General features: G+C 38.5%; 4 protein-coding genes across 5 annotated transcripts; 2 read left to right on the top strand and 2 right to left on the bottom strand.

Moving 5' to 3' along the window:
- Positions 1-1071: 1071 nt before the first annotated feature.
- LOC103950207 (N-acylphosphatidylethanolamine synthase) lies at positions 1072-3774 on the bottom strand. The gene is made up of 4 exons (XM_009361390.2): positions 3291-3774; positions 3101-3186; positions 2650-2787; positions 1072-1714 (listed from the first exon to the last, which is right to left on the bottom strand). The coding sequence occupies exons 1-4, from the start codon at positions 3628-3630 to the stop codon at positions 1409-1411; spliced, it is 870 nt and encodes a 289-aa protein (XP_009359665.2). The 5' UTR covers positions 3631-3774; the 3' UTR covers positions 1072-1408.
- A 1053-nt stretch (positions 3775-4827) lies between these two features.
- LOC103950208 (protein FATTY ACID EXPORT 2, chloroplastic) lies at positions 4828-6732 on the top strand. The gene is made up of 3 exons (XM_009361391.2): positions 4828-5395; positions 6097-6231; positions 6449-6732. The coding sequence occupies exons 1-3, from the start codon at positions 4942-4944 to the stop codon at positions 6586-6588; spliced, it is 729 nt and encodes a 242-aa protein (XP_009359666.2). The 5' UTR covers positions 4828-4941; the 3' UTR covers positions 6589-6732.
- Positions 6733-7200: 468 nt separating this feature from the next.
- On the bottom strand, positions 7201-9718 carry LOC103950209 (protein TIFY 3B). Its single transcript, XM_009361393.3, has 5 exons — positions 9527-9718; positions 8344-8446; positions 8027-8234; positions 7852-7909; positions 7201-7737 (listed from the first exon to the last, which is right to left on the bottom strand). Exons 1-5 carry the CDS (start codon positions 9634-9636, stop codon positions 7584-7586), a joined length of 633 nt encoding a protein of 210 aa, XP_009359668.2. The 5' UTR covers positions 9637-9718; the 3' UTR covers positions 7201-7583.
- Positions 9719-10859: 1141 nt separating this feature from the next.
- On the top strand, positions 10860-17370 carry LOC103950210 (hepatocyte growth factor-regulated tyrosine kinase substrate). Of its 2 annotated transcripts, XM_009361394.3 has the most exons (10): positions 10874-11116; positions 11595-11651; positions 11745-11812; positions 15216-15426; positions 15505-15605; positions 15907-15982; positions 16080-16139; positions 16204-16254; positions 16345-16423; positions 17001-17370. In XM_009361394.3, the coding sequence occupies exons 1-10, from the start codon at positions 11042-11044 to the stop codon at positions 17078-17080; spliced, it is 858 nt and encodes a 285-aa protein (XP_009359669.1). In that variant the 5' UTR covers positions 10874-11041; the 3' UTR covers positions 17081-17370. The 2 variants fall into 2 exon arrangements, with proteins under 2 accessions (XP_048443818.1, XP_009359669.1); XM_048587861.1 differs by lacking the exons at positions 15216-15426; positions 15505-15605; positions 15907-15982; ... (2 more) ...; positions 16345-16423; positions 17001-17370 and adding an exon at positions 12381-15206 and having other exon boundaries at positions 10860-11116.
- The last annotated feature ends 951 nt before the right edge of the window (positions 17371-18321 follow it).

Below are 18321 nucleotides of genomic sequence, written 5' to 3'. Positions count from 1 at the left end.
ATTTACGTTTTTCATATCACAAATATGTTCTTGTGGTCACCAGGTGATCAAGAAATGCATAGTCACTCAATTGTTGTTTTGGTTTCAGCTCTCAACAACAAATTTAAAAGTGAACGACCATGAATTCTTAGTTACCAAACGGCCAAGAAAACGAGCGTTCTATATAAAATGTTGTAAAGGGCAAAAACAAACAATGAAAACCCAGCAAGGTGAACAAGTCAAGGAGCTAAAAATTGCATTAAAGGGAAATCATGAGAAAGTTGAGGAGAAGTGTGCAAGTCCCACATACAAATGAGCCTAATGAGAACAACCGAGTACCGAGTAAAAGCCACCAACTGCAGTTCACCAAATTATTTATAGCAGCAGGTAAAGAGAGAAGGCCCCTTTTTATGCTCTGCTTTGAGACAGCAAAGCACTTAACAGTTTCCAGTCCCATCAAGGCAACAATTTTTTCCCTCCAACAATGATGGTACCTTTTAATTTAAGCAACCCCAATCCTCACATTTTGAAACCACCTAACCAATTCTGTTATCATTAGTTTGTCTCTATTTTCTAAATATTGTCCGGTGATTGTAAGCAGCTTGTAGTTCAAATAATTAAGAGCTGTTAGTTTTGTAGTGATTGTAAGAGACTTGTAACTCAAGTAATTAAGAGTTGTAAGTTCTGCGTCCGAATCCTTTATACAAATCAATTTCTAAGTATCTTAGTATCCAACATACATTCTATTACTTGTATCTGGGACAAGCCTACAAAGCATGTGCAGCAACAACAAAAGTTTGGTCGAAATGTAGAGCAACATGTGAAATGAGCCCACACGTGTTTCTTTTTCCCCTTTATAAAGACATCTTCTTTAGATAGTTTAAGGTCAAGTGTTGTTGTAGCCCTTAGTATCACTAAAGAATTAGCAAGGAAAAAAAAGAGGCAATAATGCAAATTTTCTAAAGTTATTCGTTTACAAATATATAAATACAACAACAATCATGTCTTATTCCACTAAGCAGGATCGGTTGTATGAATTTTAAAACGCTATTGCATACACTTTTGCGCCGAATTCAAAATTTGTACACATGGTAACAGTAAGAGGAGAATTTGAAGTCATTCGATCCTTTTTATGTTGTAACATACAAGAAGTAATGGTACAAGAATGGTTCGTAAAATCAACTACAAAATGGACGATGATACAAACGAACCTCATAAAACAATACAAGTTTTGTAAATTAACTACTAACTATTCAACTGCATGACGTAGAATGAAGCCGGCAGGATCCTGTTACTTTAGATAGAACCGGAACTCACTGATTGAACGCTGGAGTAAAGGGATGCATACGCTTCCCGTTTAGGAGTATATCTCAAGGTGATTGAAGTGCAATTCTCCAACTGTTGAACATACTTCAAAAAATTACTTATGCTAGCAAAGATTTTGATCTTTGGACTTTGAAAAACTTTTAGCAAACATCCGTAAGCGCTCCATGACATTTTGGATTTGCTCGGAAATTGCACTGTACAGATGTTTTTGTGCTGCCTCGTCCAAACCACCAGGGCAAGTGCTTGGCCATCCTCGAGTAGAATGAGATGTATTACGAGACAGAGAGGTTGCCATCCGCCTCATTTCAGGAAGGTCCAGTTCCATTGGCTCGCCAACTATTATCTTAATGTGCTTATTGCATAACGGAAATGGAGGCCTTTTACCACGATAAAACTTCTCAGGCATCACCTGGAAATTTAAATAGTAGCAAATGGGAAACGAGCAATGTTGAACAAATGGGTCGCAAAAGATCTGTATTGGTAAAGTTAAATAACCAAAAACAAAAGATGATCACAAAAATGTAAGGTTTATACGTATTTTTACCTTCTGTGTAAATGCAAAAATGATAAAGTTATGTTATATGAATAGCTCCAGTTAACTACATCATTGTGCAGGACTTACAAAGAGTAAGACATGCATAACGAAAAGTGGACAAAATCATTGAAAAGCACAGCAGAGTTTCATGATATCAGCAAATTTAACTAGATTTTCTGGTGCACCTTAGGTAACGTCAACATATGTAATAAACCATACGTCAGTAGTGCAATTTTTTCAAGACATATTGAATGCATAACAGAAACAGTTTTAACTGCCACATCCATAAGCCTTTGAGGCACACTGAAATTCTAATATCCCCAAAAAGATGTAAAGCTGAAATTTTCTACAACGATATTCTGTGAAGCAATCATTCCCAAAACTACACAGCTAGCCATTTGGATCTCAGGTTACAATGTTATGGCTCAAGTTTTCAGTCAATTGATCGGAACCTGAATACAAATGACAAAGAGTATGTTGGATAGAGAGAGACAAGGAAATGCAAATCAGAATCCATCAAGGACCATCGTGTTAAATGGATGAAACTAATACCCAGGTTCATGTCATACATCTTACAAGGAATCGAAAAAGAATATTCAATCAGACAGCTTGTGATACTGTTGTAAATAATTCATTGTTAAGAAAACATGTCAGAATCGCATTTCGTTGGGGAGAGTGGGGTGGGGCTTGGGAAGTTTCCATCTTTGGAACTAACATCTAATAGCAATCTAGTCAAAATCTTAAAAGAAACACATGGAATTGGTCGAAACACCAGATAAAGAGGAAGAATCCTAAGAAAAGAAAATTACCTGTTCAAACCCAGTATGAACAATCGGCAAAACTATAGGGGTTACAGGAGCACGAGCAATGAGACTAGCAGCCCCCCACTTCAATCGTCTTATAGGTGCATCTTCCTGGTATACTTTTCCTTCGGGAAATGTATGCAACTGCCCATCAGAGATCCAAAAGTTTGAATTTAAACAACTAAAGCTTTCACATAGATATACACTTCACAGCACAAGTCAACAACTTTTTCAAAACTACTGAGTCTATAAGGTAACATTCCATTTCACAAACTACAACTGAAGAACCCATCAACCCCAAAAGTTCCAAACTTTACATAAAAATCTCAGGTGAGTGATATCGGCAACACGACATATACAATGATTGAATATCTCCCACAAGTGCTCAGTAAGTGAAACTAGACTGACCCATTAAGCAGAAACTAGAACAGTAAACATAAGACTAAGAAATTATTACCCATGAACCTTCACTTAATCTCTCAAGAGCTTCGTTCATGTGTTCTTGATAAATGCCGCCACCCCGCGTAATTGGAATGCACTTCCCTGACCAAATCAGCACATCAAAAACAAATCCCACCTCGAAAAAACAGATACAATGTGCAAAAACCCCCAAATCAAACAAAGAAAAGAAACCAAATTCAACTTACCAAGTCTGAAGAAGTAAGAAAGCACCGAATTTTTGAAGCAGATGTCCTCGGCGGCCAAAACCCACCTCGCCAAATTCGCATCAGTGCTGGGGAACCCCTTGAAACCCCACAAAAAGGGGTCGTCCATGGTGGACATGTGGTTGCTGACAGTGACGAGTGGGACCCCATTAGGCCGAGACCGGACCAGACGGAGAAGGGTGCCGGCATTGTGGACAGTGGTGGAGTTGATGAGGGAGACGACGGCCTTCGCCAGACCCCCCACCGCCGTGATCACCATCTTCCTCGGAATGCCGCCCATGTGATCGGACCGGGCAGCCCATTCCATGATTCTTCGACCCATTATCCCAGTTGGGCCGATTTGGATTTCACCGGTTCAGGGATCGAATTGGCGGGATTTCGAACGCTGCATAGTTGATTATATTTGGCGGAAAGGGAAGCAGGATGTGTTGATTTCGTTTGTGATTTGCTGTGGGTGAGTGAGGTTTGTTCTAGTGGAACTGGTGAGGAAGCTTCATCTTGGGCCTAATGGGCCTTTCCTAATTTTATTGACTGGGCCTTTACAAAGAAGTTCAACTTGTTTCCTAGAAAATGAAGAGGTGACGATGCATAACTTTTTTTTTTTCAATAAAAAAATAACTTTTTATAACTTGATAAAACTAATTTCGAATTGCAATTGAGACAGGAAGTGAGAGCAAACGAGAGAAAATTGAAGGACAGAGAGAGCACCGAGCGGAAAGGATAGCATGTTTAATGTAGGCGATTGGTGAATTGGAGTGTTGGGGCATAAGTGTGATATCATATTTCTAACTAAAATAGCTATACAAGGTTAATTTTGTTATTTTAAAATTAGTTTACGCTAATGTCAGCATAAAACTAAAGGAATTCTAACGGAAGGAGATTTGTAAAATGATTTTAAAACGTTAGGGGTATTTGTGATACGTTGAAAACACGAGGAGGTTTTGTGAAACACAAAAAACTCATGGGAGTTATTAACCCTAGAGACATAATTTGCATAAAAAATATCTTAACTAATTACATATTACATATTGGCAAGTGAACGGCCACATAATAAGTATAATTTACAACAATTAAGTATTTTTAGGATAATTAAAGTTTTGGTAAAAAAAAAATTGTATAGGGTGTTTAATTAATATTAGTGATACAATTAATTAGCATGTAAAATATATGATTTTACAATGGAACAGTTTAGTAATCAAGCTAGTTTTTTATTACACCAGTGAACTAATAAACAATTTATATGAAATAAACATCATTTTTACTTCGATTCTACATAATTCTATTTTTTAACAAACGATATTATTTACACGAAGGGTAAATGGTTTAGTAAACAACTTTTAACATAAATTTAATCTTAATTCTTCTTTAATTCAATCATGTAGAAAATAAACGAGTCATTAGCGTTCTCCTAATGGATTTTTGTTTTTAACTTTTTGTTAAAGATATGCAAAATTTTCCCCCTTTCCATCCATTTGATAGCAAAAAAAGTTCAAATATTTTCTTCTTCTTCGGACATGCAACATGGAGTAGCATGTGGCGCCCACGATTTATTGTCAATAAGGTAAAAAAAGGAAGAAATAAACCTAAAGCCACACGAAGAATCCAGAAACCAAATTAAAAAGCTCACACGCATATGGCAGACTTGTGCATTTCCCAGTCCTCCCTTTTCCTCCTACGCCCCAAAATCGGAGCGTTCCACAACACCACCATTTCTCTTCTCCTCGGCGGCGGCGGAGCTAGGCGCCTGCAGCACAACAACAATCTCACCTTTCACGGATTCGGAGCGTCTCGCGGGTTGAGCTACACCACGGCGATTCAAAAACTTGGAGTGGTTTCCGACACGAAAACTACCACCATATTCACTGTTGATTCGGGAATCAAGGATATCGGTATCGAACCGGTTGCCGGCGGCGGAGACGGTGGGGGTGATTTTGGCGGCAGGGGAGGAGGCGGCGGCGGAGGGGGTGGAGGTGGAGGTGATAATAGTGAGGGTAAAGGGGAGGGCGAGGAGGGACCTAAAGAGATCAAGAAGAAAGGGATGTCGATGTCTCAGAAACTAACCCTAGGATATGCTGCCCTTGTTGGAGGTAATCAATCAAGTTCCTTTGCTTTCGAATCGTTAACATCTTTGATTAGCTTGTAAATAATAAAGTTAACATCTTTGATTATCTTGTAAAATGTGAAGTTAACATCTTTGGTTAGCTTGTAAAATTTAAAGTTAACATCTTTGATTATCTTGTAAAATTGATTAGGAAGGTAGATAATAGTTAGATTTTGCCTGTGTGGTTGTTGCGATTGTCGCTAAATTTTGTGTCTAGGCCTTGAGTTGTGCTTGTAATGTCAAAGGAAGTAAAGCATTTCGTGTTTGATGTCGAATAGTATAACGGTTGGTTTCCGATTTATTGGTGATCTCTGATTCGGCTACGGAGTTATGGATTCTGGTTGTAATGTGTATTTGCAAGTTTATAGGTGATTTTTAGTAGTGTTGCAATATAGGTCGGGTTATAGATATGGTTGGTTCCCATAGGAAGACTTTTTGTGTTTGCAAGTTCGAAGTTTTTTCAACTGGTCTACAAATTTTTCTTTTAGTTCGAGAAGCTTTACAGTCTAGTATCTTCCAAATGTCACTAAGTCTTTCGTACTCGAGGTACCTCCTTGGTTTTAAACTTCCAGTTAGCTTCTTGTGTCCCAAGACAACAAAATCCTGGGAATCAAATAATTATCTCATGGATAGCAATTATCCCTAGGAACATATCAGTTTATTGATGTCCAGTTGCTTTTTTGACAGTGGGTGGCCTTATGGGCTTTTTGAAGAGTGGCAGCCAGAAGTCACTGTTGGCAGGGGGAATATCAGCGGCCTTACTCTTTTATGTTTCTACTGAGCTTCCTGTAAGACCAGTGTTTGCATCATCTATCGGGCTTGGTAAGTGATCGTCGCAATCATCTCATTTACTTATGTTGATAGTTGCTGCAGTAGTTGATTGGTGGATTATGTTTGCTTGACATATTTCAATTGTCTGATGCCGCAGAATACAGACAATTCTAGGATATCCCTTTTTGCTCTTTGCAAGTGCAGTTGAGTTTCTTGATTTTGTTCAACCTTAACTAATTTACTAATTTTCATTTTCTCCTACCTCCAGGGTTGTCTGCTGCCCTCCTAGCAGTGATGGGTTCTCGTTTCAAGAAGTCAGGGAAGGTATTTCCAGCCGGCGTTGTATCACTTGTGTCACTTGTAATGACCGGTGGCTACTTACATGGAATTCTGCGTAGCGCACACTGAAAACGCAGAATGTAAGTTAGACGGCAATAAATATGAGTTTACCGTATGGTATTTTGGATCTTTCTTTGTGTTGTAAGATGTGGTGCTTGAAACTTCTTATGTTTTATCGACGATTACTCACTGTTAATTTTATATGCTTCCTCATCTGCTTGTGCATGTGTTTCCTTCCAGTATTTCCTATATTTCAGAGTAAAAGAAGCAATTTGTTGGCTGTGAAAATTGCTTGTGGTTGTGGTGTGCTCGAAGCTTCTGCCTATAATGAAAGTTCGAATCCAAGGGAGCAAAACAAAAAACTTCTTGAGTTGAATTCTACATTGCTAACCTCGTGGATAAGAATTTCATATGCTTTGCCGTACGGCACACCACATTGCTTAACGTGAGCAAGATTGTGATGTGCCGTGCGGCAAAGCATATGAGATTTTGCAGAACGAAGGAATTGCGTGAAATGGAATGCAACGCACTGAACCCCTCGATTGGGGACTCATACGGTACATGTTCCCACCGGAGCTTTAGTTTGAGGTTCAGCCACTGTGCCTAACCGTGCAAATTTGGTTCCAACACAAACTGCCGAACCGAGCGCAATTGATATACATTTCGGGGTGCCATAGAATACAAAGCGAACTTGGTTTTATTATAACAAGTAGCTTCATGTTCACCACACGACCGAGGCAACACAAATAGTTTGTCATTTGTTATAGTCAAGTCCACAACGTAATATAACATAACGAATACAATCAAACCGCCTCGGCATAAACAGGGGTAACAAGTTTACAAATTCTTCGTCACCAATCAAACACATAATTCATCGTCGACCACCAGTCTGTCATTCAGGGTTGTTTTTCAGTTTCAATCGACGGATGATTTATACACGCGCGGACCCGATTGCACAAACGGGCAATTTAAACACAACAGTTACTGGTTAAATGTACGTCTTTGCGAAGTTACTACACATGCTGAGTCATAAAATAGGATAGAATCATAGAAGTTCAAGCTGGCTAGGCAACCGAACTTGGTTGAGTTTCTTCCTGAACCATGGCAGATTGTTTGAAGCAACCCACACCCAGAGAAGCGTTATTGCTCGGATTAGTTTTTGCGTTGTCGACCATCGGTGTTGCTGGCGAAGTAGGATATGGACTGTTGCTGACCAACCTGCAAGAATGAACAAGGAGCAATAAAAACACAGTGATCGATGTGTAAACTGAGATGGCTGCATAGGCACGGTGACAAAATGAAAACCCATCACAGGATTTGGAGAGGGGGTACCTGTCACGTCGCTTCTCCAGGAAGCGCTGAAGAGAGTGTCTCCTTGCAATGGGAAACCCTGAACCAACAGAAACAATGAAGTGGGAACCGTGTAGCCATCATTAATAATCTCGTTAAGGAATTTACAATTATTGCATCGACATTACTACGTCTTGGTGAAGTATTGAATTCTTACCAGCTTCCAATTTGCTAATGGAACTCTTCTGATCAGGGTAGGGCTGGACAACTGGTGAACCAGGAGCAGAAGAGTTTTGCAGCGAAGACGACCCTGTACGAACCAGTGGACTTGGAGGACCGCTTGTCGCAGTATTCTTCACATCACTGGTCTTCTTATCAGCAGCAGCAGCAGCAGCAGCAGCCGCAATAAGCATAAGTTCACGAACCTATTACGCATTTAAGTGCATCAGTACAGAAAAACTCAAGTACGTAAATGACAGAGTTAGATGCAAATTGCTTAATGCTTACATTATTTAAGGACAGAAAAGAACCTACCTTTTCTGCAGTAATTGCGTCAAACACACTAACGCTCCCTGCGTAGAAGATGGTAAGCTGAGCCGGAGCAGGACTGGTAATGTTTAGTGTAGATAGTCCTTTCCTGGCACTCAAACATAAAGAACAACGACAAACCAAATTTCATGTGAGCCTAAGAAAGCGCAAGGCAAGGCTAAAAGCACTTTTGACAAGTAGAAGCACTTTTGACTACTTTTGTCAAAAAAAAAACTTAAAATTGTCTCTAGGTCATTGAAGCTTATTTTTACGAACACTTGAATTTTATAAAATTTTTGATGTTTTCGGGGAAGAACTGCCAAGTTGCCAAAACAAGTCAGACGCGCTTTTAACTCTTCCAAAAGCAGCCAAGCTCATAAAAGCACTTCTAGCAGACGCACTTTTGACAGAAGCAAACAAGCCCCAAATCTAGAGTTACAGTTAAAAGAAACAGAATTACATAATAACCAAATCTACTATATATTCTGCCTTAATTTCTTGTTTCCAAAACAGAAAGCACCACAAAGATCCAATTTCCTGCCAACCCAAAATTATGAAGCACAGTATGACAGCATGGGTTCGAATTCCATCGGTGGCTATTCTAATACCTAATCTAACAAAATCTATCGTTTGACAAAAAAATAAAAAAATAAATTATGAAGCACAAACACAATATACCAGCATCATAAAACTAACAAGCCAGATCAAAAACTAAATCACATTTATTTTTCCAAACTGCTACCCAACAAACTAAACAACGTTGGAAAATCCGATGGAAACAAACATGAACAGTACCACTCTGAAAGTTGCAACCGTGGAGGCACACAAATCCAAATTGACCTTATCTAAAACCAGAAAATTACAACTAGTGCAGCTGAAATTTCTTGTCTTTTGCAATAAAACCCCCAATAATTCGCAAAATAAATATCTTGTTCCAAACCACAGAAACAAAATCCTCCTAAACCCAAATTTCAGTCAAAGATTGACCCTTTCTTTCCAAACCCTTTTCATACCCATAATTCGTAGCAAAGTTGGCTAGAACAGAGTGCTCCTGAACATCCAAATTCGAAGTCACCCTTCTCGTAGTTTAAATTAATTAGAATATCGCTCGAATCAAAAGAGGGAAGAAAAAAAAAACCAACAAAAATAAGTTTCTAAATTTGCAATTTATACATAAATTTGAGATCACCTGAGGTTTTGCAGATCATCCTCTGTCTGGTTAGGCTTGTTTTGGGCAACCATTTCTTTCTCCATCTCTGAAAGCTTCACATCACAACCAACTTCTGCTTTTTCCTCCATTGCTTTTTCCTCACAGGTTGTTGCTTGCTTCACAACTTTCACAGAAAATATAGAGAAGCACAAAACAACTCATAAAAAAAAGGCCGCTTCTTCCCGTGGCCAACTAAACCTCTCTCTCAATTATTAATTAATTTTCACCATTTTTTTTTAAATTTCCCCACGTGTTTAAAGTCCAGATGCTTTCCTGCAATTCAAAACGTTAACGACAATGCCCTGGCGTTTGGAGTGTGCTGTACGTCGCCGTCGATGTTATCGTATTCGTGACCACATACGATCGTGTGGTCACAAATATGTTTCTACTTTCTGATTATGTGTGTTGTTGGGTTATTGCTTTCTCGGGGAAAAATCTTACCCGTACATAAAATGTTATTTACTTGAGATAAGCTACATGATATCTTTTAAAAGTAAAAGTCTTCATAGAATTTTCAACCTTTCATGTTTTTTGCATAATATTTTATAATATTAGTATAAAAATTATGCAAAAAATAAGAAGTGACAGAAAGTTCATAAAGAATCTCACTTTTGAGATTCTCTTTAGCATTTATTTATTTACTTTGCTTTTTTCTTACTTCTTTAAAGATTAGACTTGAACATTCACTTTTATTATAAAACCATCTTAGATTTTGATATTAACACTTAAAAAAAGTTATTTTAAAGTTAATTTGACTTGCGTTGCGTTATCCATCTTGTTAAGAAAAAAACGGTTAGAGTAAGAAATAGTAAATGCAAATTACAGACGGAATTTAAAAAACTTATTTAAACCAGTCTAATCTGATAGCTTCTTATTCACAAAAAAATGAAAGAAAAAAATACCCTCCTTAAGAGTGTAAATGTTTTTCTTTTACCTAGTGCCAATAACATCATAATGTACTTCTAATGATTTACTTAGAACTATTTGTAGTCAAATCACATTCTTTATTTAAAAGTTGAATTTTAACTGAAAAAAACTAAAAATTAATTGAATAGCTCTCTAAAAAACATTATAGTACGCGTGACGCTTTTAGTCGATCTCATTAATTTCTTTCACCTAACAAAAAATAATAATTTTAATCACATGTTATAATTTGCAAAAGAGAAATTATCATTTGCAATGTACTGGGTGGTACTATTCCCTTCTGAAAATTAATATTTAATCTGCAGAAGATCTGCACCGTCCAACACGTTGACTGTTCCGGACGGTTGTGATTATTTAGCATTTATCTCTCAAATTTAATCCTTTGAAACTAAAGTAAAAGAGAAAAAAACCCGGAAGCCAAACTCGGCGGGTAACCCGAAATCTGCCGGGTAAAGAAAAAGCCGAGTGAAAAAATGGAGATGCTCGGAGATTGATGGTGGAGGAAGCCATGAAAATTGAAGATTGACTCGGTCTGTATAAAAAATCGATCCACAATTTGCATGCGAGTGAATGGAGCCTCCGTCGTTCCAAGAAGCTCCGCGCTGTGACGTCTGCAAATGCAGCTTTAACGCTTTCAGGCGACGGGTACCCATCTCTCTCCCTACGATTTTTTCTTTTCTTTCAGAAAGTAATGGAATTTGATTAATTTAGGAGTACCCTTTTATTTAGTTCTCCTTCATATCGAATCCAGAAGGATCCCTTTACATAATTTCCACTGCCATGGCTTCCCATGCTTTATTGGGATCTCAAAGTTTAGAGTTTTAGTTAAATTTTTCCCAATTGGGTAAGATCAGAGCTGAAAATTTGATTTTTATGGCCATGATGCTTCTTTTATGATGATCTAAAACTGGGTTTTTTTTTTCTTTTCCAATTGGTATTATTGATTGATCATCTTGCCGCAAGTTACAACCTTTGAATCCAACTTAAGCATTCAGCATTTCTTGTTTGTGATTGTCACAAGCAACTTTAGAGTTAATGAACCCAAATGCTTATAACTAAAGTTACTATTTTTGGAGTAGTTTATTCAGCGCAGTTGATGCCCTTTAGCTTATGATTTATGCAGCATCATTGCCGGTCTTGTGGGCGGACATTATGCCACGAACACTCGGCAAACCAAATGGTGTGTTTGTTTTCCTTAAAGCTTTGTTTATCTTTGCAGCAAAGCTTCCAATTGATGAACTTTTAATGAGTGATCGTGTTTTTGCAATCTCAGGCTTTACCACAGTTTGGCATTTATTCACCCGTTAGAGTTTGCAGTGAATGTTTCAATGACTCCTCTCGGTAAATTACTCCTCATTGAACTTTTTAGAATACGCATACTTCTATACATGCTTGTTCAATTGTATATCTATATGTTTTGGCGTTTTTCATTCATCGAATCCATGACAATTCTAAGGGTAATGCTAGGGAGACTATCTTTTTAAACTAAATTTAAAAACCATTTGACGTGGTTGTTGATGATTGGATTATTACTCAAGTGTTGATTAACGTGCTTATTTCCTATTGATGTCACATCACATGGTTTGCAAATTTGGTCTACCTAGCAATATTCTAAATATATATTGTCTGTGATGTTTGTGAGTTCTTGCTGTGACTACTGGAGTTGATTGACGATGGAAATGAATCACTGGTTTCAGCTTGAAGACTCTTGAAATCCTATTTTTAATGAAAACTTAATTGATCTTGGTGAGCTAAGCTTGCAAATTTGTCAACCAACTTATGTAGTCGACTAGAAATAGAAACTCAAGGGAAGTTGCCACAGATGGCAACTCCCGGTAAAAAGCTACAGTTCAGGTTACATCTGATTGCCTTGGTTCTAAAGTTGGCATTGATTTCTTTCATTAAACAGTCAAGGAATCGCTCAGACGGAGAATGTATTTATAGGAGGAGATTTAAATGGACACGTGGGCAAGGAGACAGGCAACTATGGAGATTTTCATGGTGGCCATGGTTTTGGGGAAAGAAACGAGGATGGAGAAGCCATCTTGGATTTTGCAATGGCATATGCTCTCTTCCTAGCCAACACCACCTTCTTTAAGAAGAGCGAAGAACATGTGATCACCTACAAGAGTGGGTTGTCAAAAACACAAATTGATTTTCTTCTAATGAGGAAGGGGGATCGTATAACTTGTAAGGATTGCAAAGTTATACCGGGAGAGAGCTTGGCTAATCAACATCGCTTGTTGGTGATGGATGTACATATCAAAAGAGAGAGAAAAAAGAACAAGACCTTGAAATGCCCAAGGACTAGATGGTGGAATCTAAAAGGAGAAAAACAAGTCATTTTCAGAGAGAAAGTAATCACCCAATGCGTGTGGGATAGAGCTAGCCAAATGTGGGATTCCATGGCTAGTTGTATCCGAAAAGTAGCAAAAGGGGTATTAGGAGAGTCCAAGGGCTTTGCTCCACACCAAAAGGAATCTTGATGGTGGAATGAGGAGATACAAACAAAGGTTAAGGCTAAGAAGGAATGTTGTAAAGCCTTATACAAGGATAGGACCGATGAAAACGGTGAAAGGTGTAGAATAGCGAAGCAGGAGGCGAAGAAAGCTGTGAGAGAAGCTAAGCTAGCGGCTGGTAATGATATGTATAAGCAACTAGATACCAAAGAAGGAGAGTTGGATATCTATAAATTAGCTAGAGCAAGGGAAAAGAAGACAAGAGACCTAAACCAAGTGAGGTGCGTCAAGGATGAGAATGGAAAGGTTCTTGCTACAGAGAATGCGGTCAAAGACAGGTGGAGAGGTTATTTTCATAATCTTTTTAATGAAGGACATGAAAGGAGTATTTCTCTGGGGGAGTTTAGTAACTAAGAAGAAGATGCCAAATGAGTGGCGAAAGAGCACTTTGGTGCCTATCTACAAGAATAAGGGCGACGTACAAAATTGCATGAACTATAGGGGTATTAAGCTAATGAGTCATACAATGAAGCTCTGGGAGACAGTCATTGAGCATAGATTGAGGCAAGAGACATGGGTCTCGGACAACCAATTCAGGTTCATGCTAGGGCGCTCAACCATTGAGGCAATCTATCTCTTACGAAGATTGATGGAAAGATATAGAGATATGAAAAAGGATTTACTCATGGTCTTTATAGATTTGGAAAAAGCGTATGATAGGGTCTCAAGACATTCTTTGGAGGATTTTAGTGAAGAAAGGAGTACGAGTGGCATATATCCAAGTTATAAAGGTTATGTATGATGGAGCAAATACTGCTGTAAGAACTCATGAAGCACAAACCGAAAGCTTCCCCATAACGGTAGGGTTACATCAAGGCTCATCTTTAAGTCCTTACCTTTTTGCATTGGTAATGGATGAGTTAACGGGACATATTCAAGATGATATTCCTTGGTGTATGCTTTTCCTAGACGATATAGTGTTGATAGATGAAACTCAGGAAGGGATAAATGCGAAGCTTAACCTTTGGAGAGAAGTGTTGGAATCTAAAGGTCTTCGCCTAAGTCGGTCAAAGACAGAATATATGGAGTGCAAGTTCAGTGCAAATGGAGGCCCAAATGTGTTAGGGGTGAGGATCGGAGACCAGGAAGTACCAAAGAGCGACCACTTTCGCTACCAAGGATTTATCTTGCAAAAGAACGGAGAATTAGATAGAGACCTCAACCATAGAATACAAGTTGGATAGGATGAAGTGGAAAGGTGCATCCGGCGTGTTGTGTGACCGTCGTATGCCATTGAAGCTCAAGGGAAAATTTTATAGGACGGCAATAAGGCCGACGATGCTGTACAGCACGGAATATTGGGCGGTGAAGCATCAACATGTACATCAAATGGGTGTAACGGAGATAAGGATGCTCCGTTGGATTTGTGGGCACACGAGAAAGGATAAGATTAGGAATGAGGATATCCGAGGTAAAGTAGGAGTAGCCGAAATTGAAGGAAAGATGAGAGAAAATTGGTTACGGTGGTTTGGACATGTACAACGAAGGCCTACTAACGCTCCGGTTAGAAGATGCGACTACGGGACAGAGGTCTAGGGCCTAAGGGGTAGAGGAAGATCTAGGAAGACTTTGGAAGAGACTCTAAGAAAAGACTTAGAGTACTTGGATCTAACGGAAGACATGATATAAAACCGAGCGCAATGGCATTCTAGAATTCATATAGCCAACCCCACTTAGTGGGAAAAGGCTTTGTTGTTGTTGTTGTATTAAACATTCAAGGGCTACTGGTCTTTTAAGTAGTTGGTAATAAAGTATTGCTAGGCCTTCAGGGTAAGCTATAATGGAATCATGGAAAGGAAACCCTCTTTCAGTGTTTGAGTTTGTCCAGGGGTGAAGGTGCTTTAGTGGCAATAATTGGCTAATGAACCTGAAAAGGATCACGCAGGTGTACTCATTTGTATATCTTATTTACGTATGGAGATTCATGCCATGCCTTCCCCTACCTGTGCGTAGTTGTTCATGTACACTTGTACTTCTTACTCTTTCCTTATGCCCTACTGCTCAAAAAGTATGCTTAGTGAAGAATACTGAGCACTTTACAGGCTTCCACCCTAATCTGTGTTCCATTCTGATGTTGTTGTTATGCTACCCCACGGTGAATTGCTAAAGTTGGGACTTCTTGTCCTTTGGTCTTCTTCTCTCAATTATTTTTCCTTTTATTTTCTTTGAAGGAAACGAAAAATCTTTTCTAATATTGGGTCATTTTGGGTTTTGTTTTTGCACAGAACTACCAAACGTGACGGACAAGCTTCTTCGGATGGAGTTGATGGTGTAACATCTTCAGTTTCTAGATTGGACATTGATTCAGATGTAGATTCAAAGGCTGAACCAACTGTACAGTATCAGCCTGTCCCAACCATTTCAGACTGCAAGTGTGGAATGCCTTTATGTATTTGTGAAGCGCCAGTGCCATCCGTGGATGCAGCTCCCTTGCAGGTATAATTTTTCCAATTTCTTTGGATGTTGCTTCTGCACATTGTATTTATCTCAAGGTTATATTTTTGTTTGTGGCAGAGCAAAACCGTATCCACCCCTGCCCCTCGGCCGACTCCAAAACCAAAGAAGACAGAAACTGCTTTAAAACCCAAAGCTTCCACGTCTAATAGCAAGCAGAGGTTGGTTGCCTCTACGTTTTTGTTGCCATACCTGTAACTCCTGGCCTGACATAATGGATAATGGTTGAATCTTGATTTACTTTGTGATTTCTGTGTGATAAGCTCACAATGTAGACATGCAGTTATATTCAGAAAATGTAGCCATTTTATAATGACCATTCCCTCCACTTGTTTCTATAAACATTGATGTTCGTAAACAATAATGTTTCTGCATTATGCTTAACTGTAAACTGGCTATGTGGGATGTTGGTGCCAAAGTACACTGTGTAATGGTCTGTAATTATTTGTATAAACTTTGCAGTTCTGTCTTCAATCTTGGTCAAGCGAACAACGGAATTTCTGATAAAACCCGGACAGATTATGAAGCCAATGGGGAGGTATAACTTTTAAGTTTTCTATTTAGTCACCAAAGGTACAATCATGCAGAAGAAATTTAGTTGCTCTAGATTATGACTTCTTTATGTGCTTTTTTAGGGTACGAGAGAAGCTATAAAGAATAGTGACGTTGCTGCCGTCAGGAAGCTTCTGAGTGAGGTAACAGTTAGAGTAAAATTAATATCCAAAAAGTGGGTTTTATGTAACACTCTCATTTTGGCAGGGTGTTGATGTGAATTACCATGACAAGCAAGGACTTTCTTTGCTACATTTAGTATGTTCTCTCTCTCTCTCTCTCTGTTGTGTCTGTGCATGTACCAAATGGTTCCAGGGCTTATATTTCTTTTTGTGACACTAATGTCAGGCAGCGGTCTTTAATCAAACTGAGATTGTTTTTGTCCTCATGGATGGTGGAGCAAGCCTGGACTACAAGAATGCACAGGGTAATTTTTTTTCCCCAGTTTTCTTAGATTTTAAGTTGTTGCTGAACTTTATTTTGTAAGATAGCTAATAAAGATTACCAAGGCATGAGTGGGGAATGTCCTGTCGACATAATTTTTGTGTTTGAATGGTCGAATTGTGCTGCATTTAGCCTAGGTTGTATCCATCTGGTTGTTCTTTTGGTGAATCTCTCCGATCATCTGCCCAAAAGCTGGGATATGAGAGGTGGTGATAATAAGTGCACTTTGCTTCCCGAATGCAAGACACCATCATGAGTTGTCTTACCCCTTGCATAAAGGTGCATGTCTTACCAGCGTGGTGCGTACGCCCGTGGAAGTGGGGTGCATGCAGAGGGTACCTGTTTAGATGAAGTAACATAAATATCAATGTTATTTTGTGGAGTCATAGATGAAAGAAAAGTAATACAAGTATCAATGTTGTTCTGTTGAGTCATAGATGAACTTTTTCTTTCGCTCACATTTGGATTATAGCCGGGAACACTTTAGTAGCTAGTAGGCAACTTTTGCTCACATATTGCATCACTTGGTCACCACTTGACTGGCTCCTTCTTACACACAGGGGAAACACCATTGGACTGTGCTCCCGCCACTCTCCAATACAAAATGCGACAGAAGATGGAAGAAAATAGAAGACCGTGAGGACTATTGAGCGATGTATAACCATTTTTAAGATACGTGTGCAAGTCATTTGTTTCCGCTCGAGAAGTTTTTTCTGACATAGTACCTGATGGGTTTCTGTTATGGATTGTTATATATATATATGACACGCCTGGCAAAGGATACAATGCTACATTTTTGAGTGTCAATAAGAGATCTCTCCGATGGCATCGGAAATATCATCTTCTGTTTGTGATAGGGAAAAAGGGGGGATCACACTATCCTGGGTATTGATGCGAATTATGCCAATAAAGTTTTTGCTTTTGTGGTTATGGTATTTGGTGTTTGCTGCATCATAAACTGTTCTCAACTTTTTCTTTGGTAAATGGCCTTTGTTGTGACTTGTGAGGATGGAAGCAATAAAGCAACGATCATATGTGGGGTGCATTCTTATCGCTAATTGCAGTGAAAAGTAAAGGGGAATTTGGAAAAACTGTTGTACCTTGGTGGAATGTGACTGGGATATGGTGCATCAAAAGGTGGTAATCAAGCATGCAGATTGCAGAGGGTCATGCTCACGTATCATGAAAAAGCTATTTATCATAAGAAAAAATGTATCCACTTGTGTATTCTTGAATTTCAATAGTAGACTGTAAATGACACAAGAAATCGATATGACAAAGCGATTGTCAGCTACAATATAAGTGAATCTCAATACGCATTAACAGATGTGCGATTGATAGTTCATGTCGTTGATGTGAGTGATTATTAAAATGCATTGGTAGACGACTGTTATTTGTGTCATCGATGACAATTGCACACACAATCATTTGTATGCGGTTAATCTAATTGGGTTGATAGATTTGGATCTAATAATCTATCAACCACTAGCGATCATCCACGTACATGTGAGTGACTATTAATAATTGTCAACTATTGATGTAAGTTAGTTTTACAATGCATCAATGGCTAACTGACAACTATGTAGATGTCAAATACTAAAGTTTGAGTGATTATCAGTCATTAATATAAAGTGCAGGCCTTTTATCCAAAGGTATTCCTATTTTAGGTCAAAATGGGAATTAGTTATGGGATCATTCCACAACGATTTAAACTATCTATTTTTTAATTTGCATTTTATAAATAATTTTTGCAAAATATTTAGCCAAATTGAAAATATTTGAAGCATCTAAATGAATTCAAAGAAACTGACGAACACTATCTTCTATCAAACATTAAAATTTCATCATAACAATCAAATGATGACTTAAAAAATAAACAAT

The sequence above is a fragment of a genome, unplaced genomic scaffold (genome assembly GCF_019419815.1).
Source record: "Pyrus x bretschneideri cultivar Hongxiangsu unplaced genomic scaffold, Pyrus_bretschneideri_v1 Contig1, whole genome shotgun sequence".
Lineage (NCBI taxonomy): Eukaryota > Viridiplantae > Streptophyta > Magnoliopsida > Rosales > Rosaceae > Pyrus > Pyrus x bretschneideri.
The sequence above is the reverse complement of the archived record's forward strand: the minus strand, read 5'-3'. Positions and strand labels throughout refer to the sequence as shown.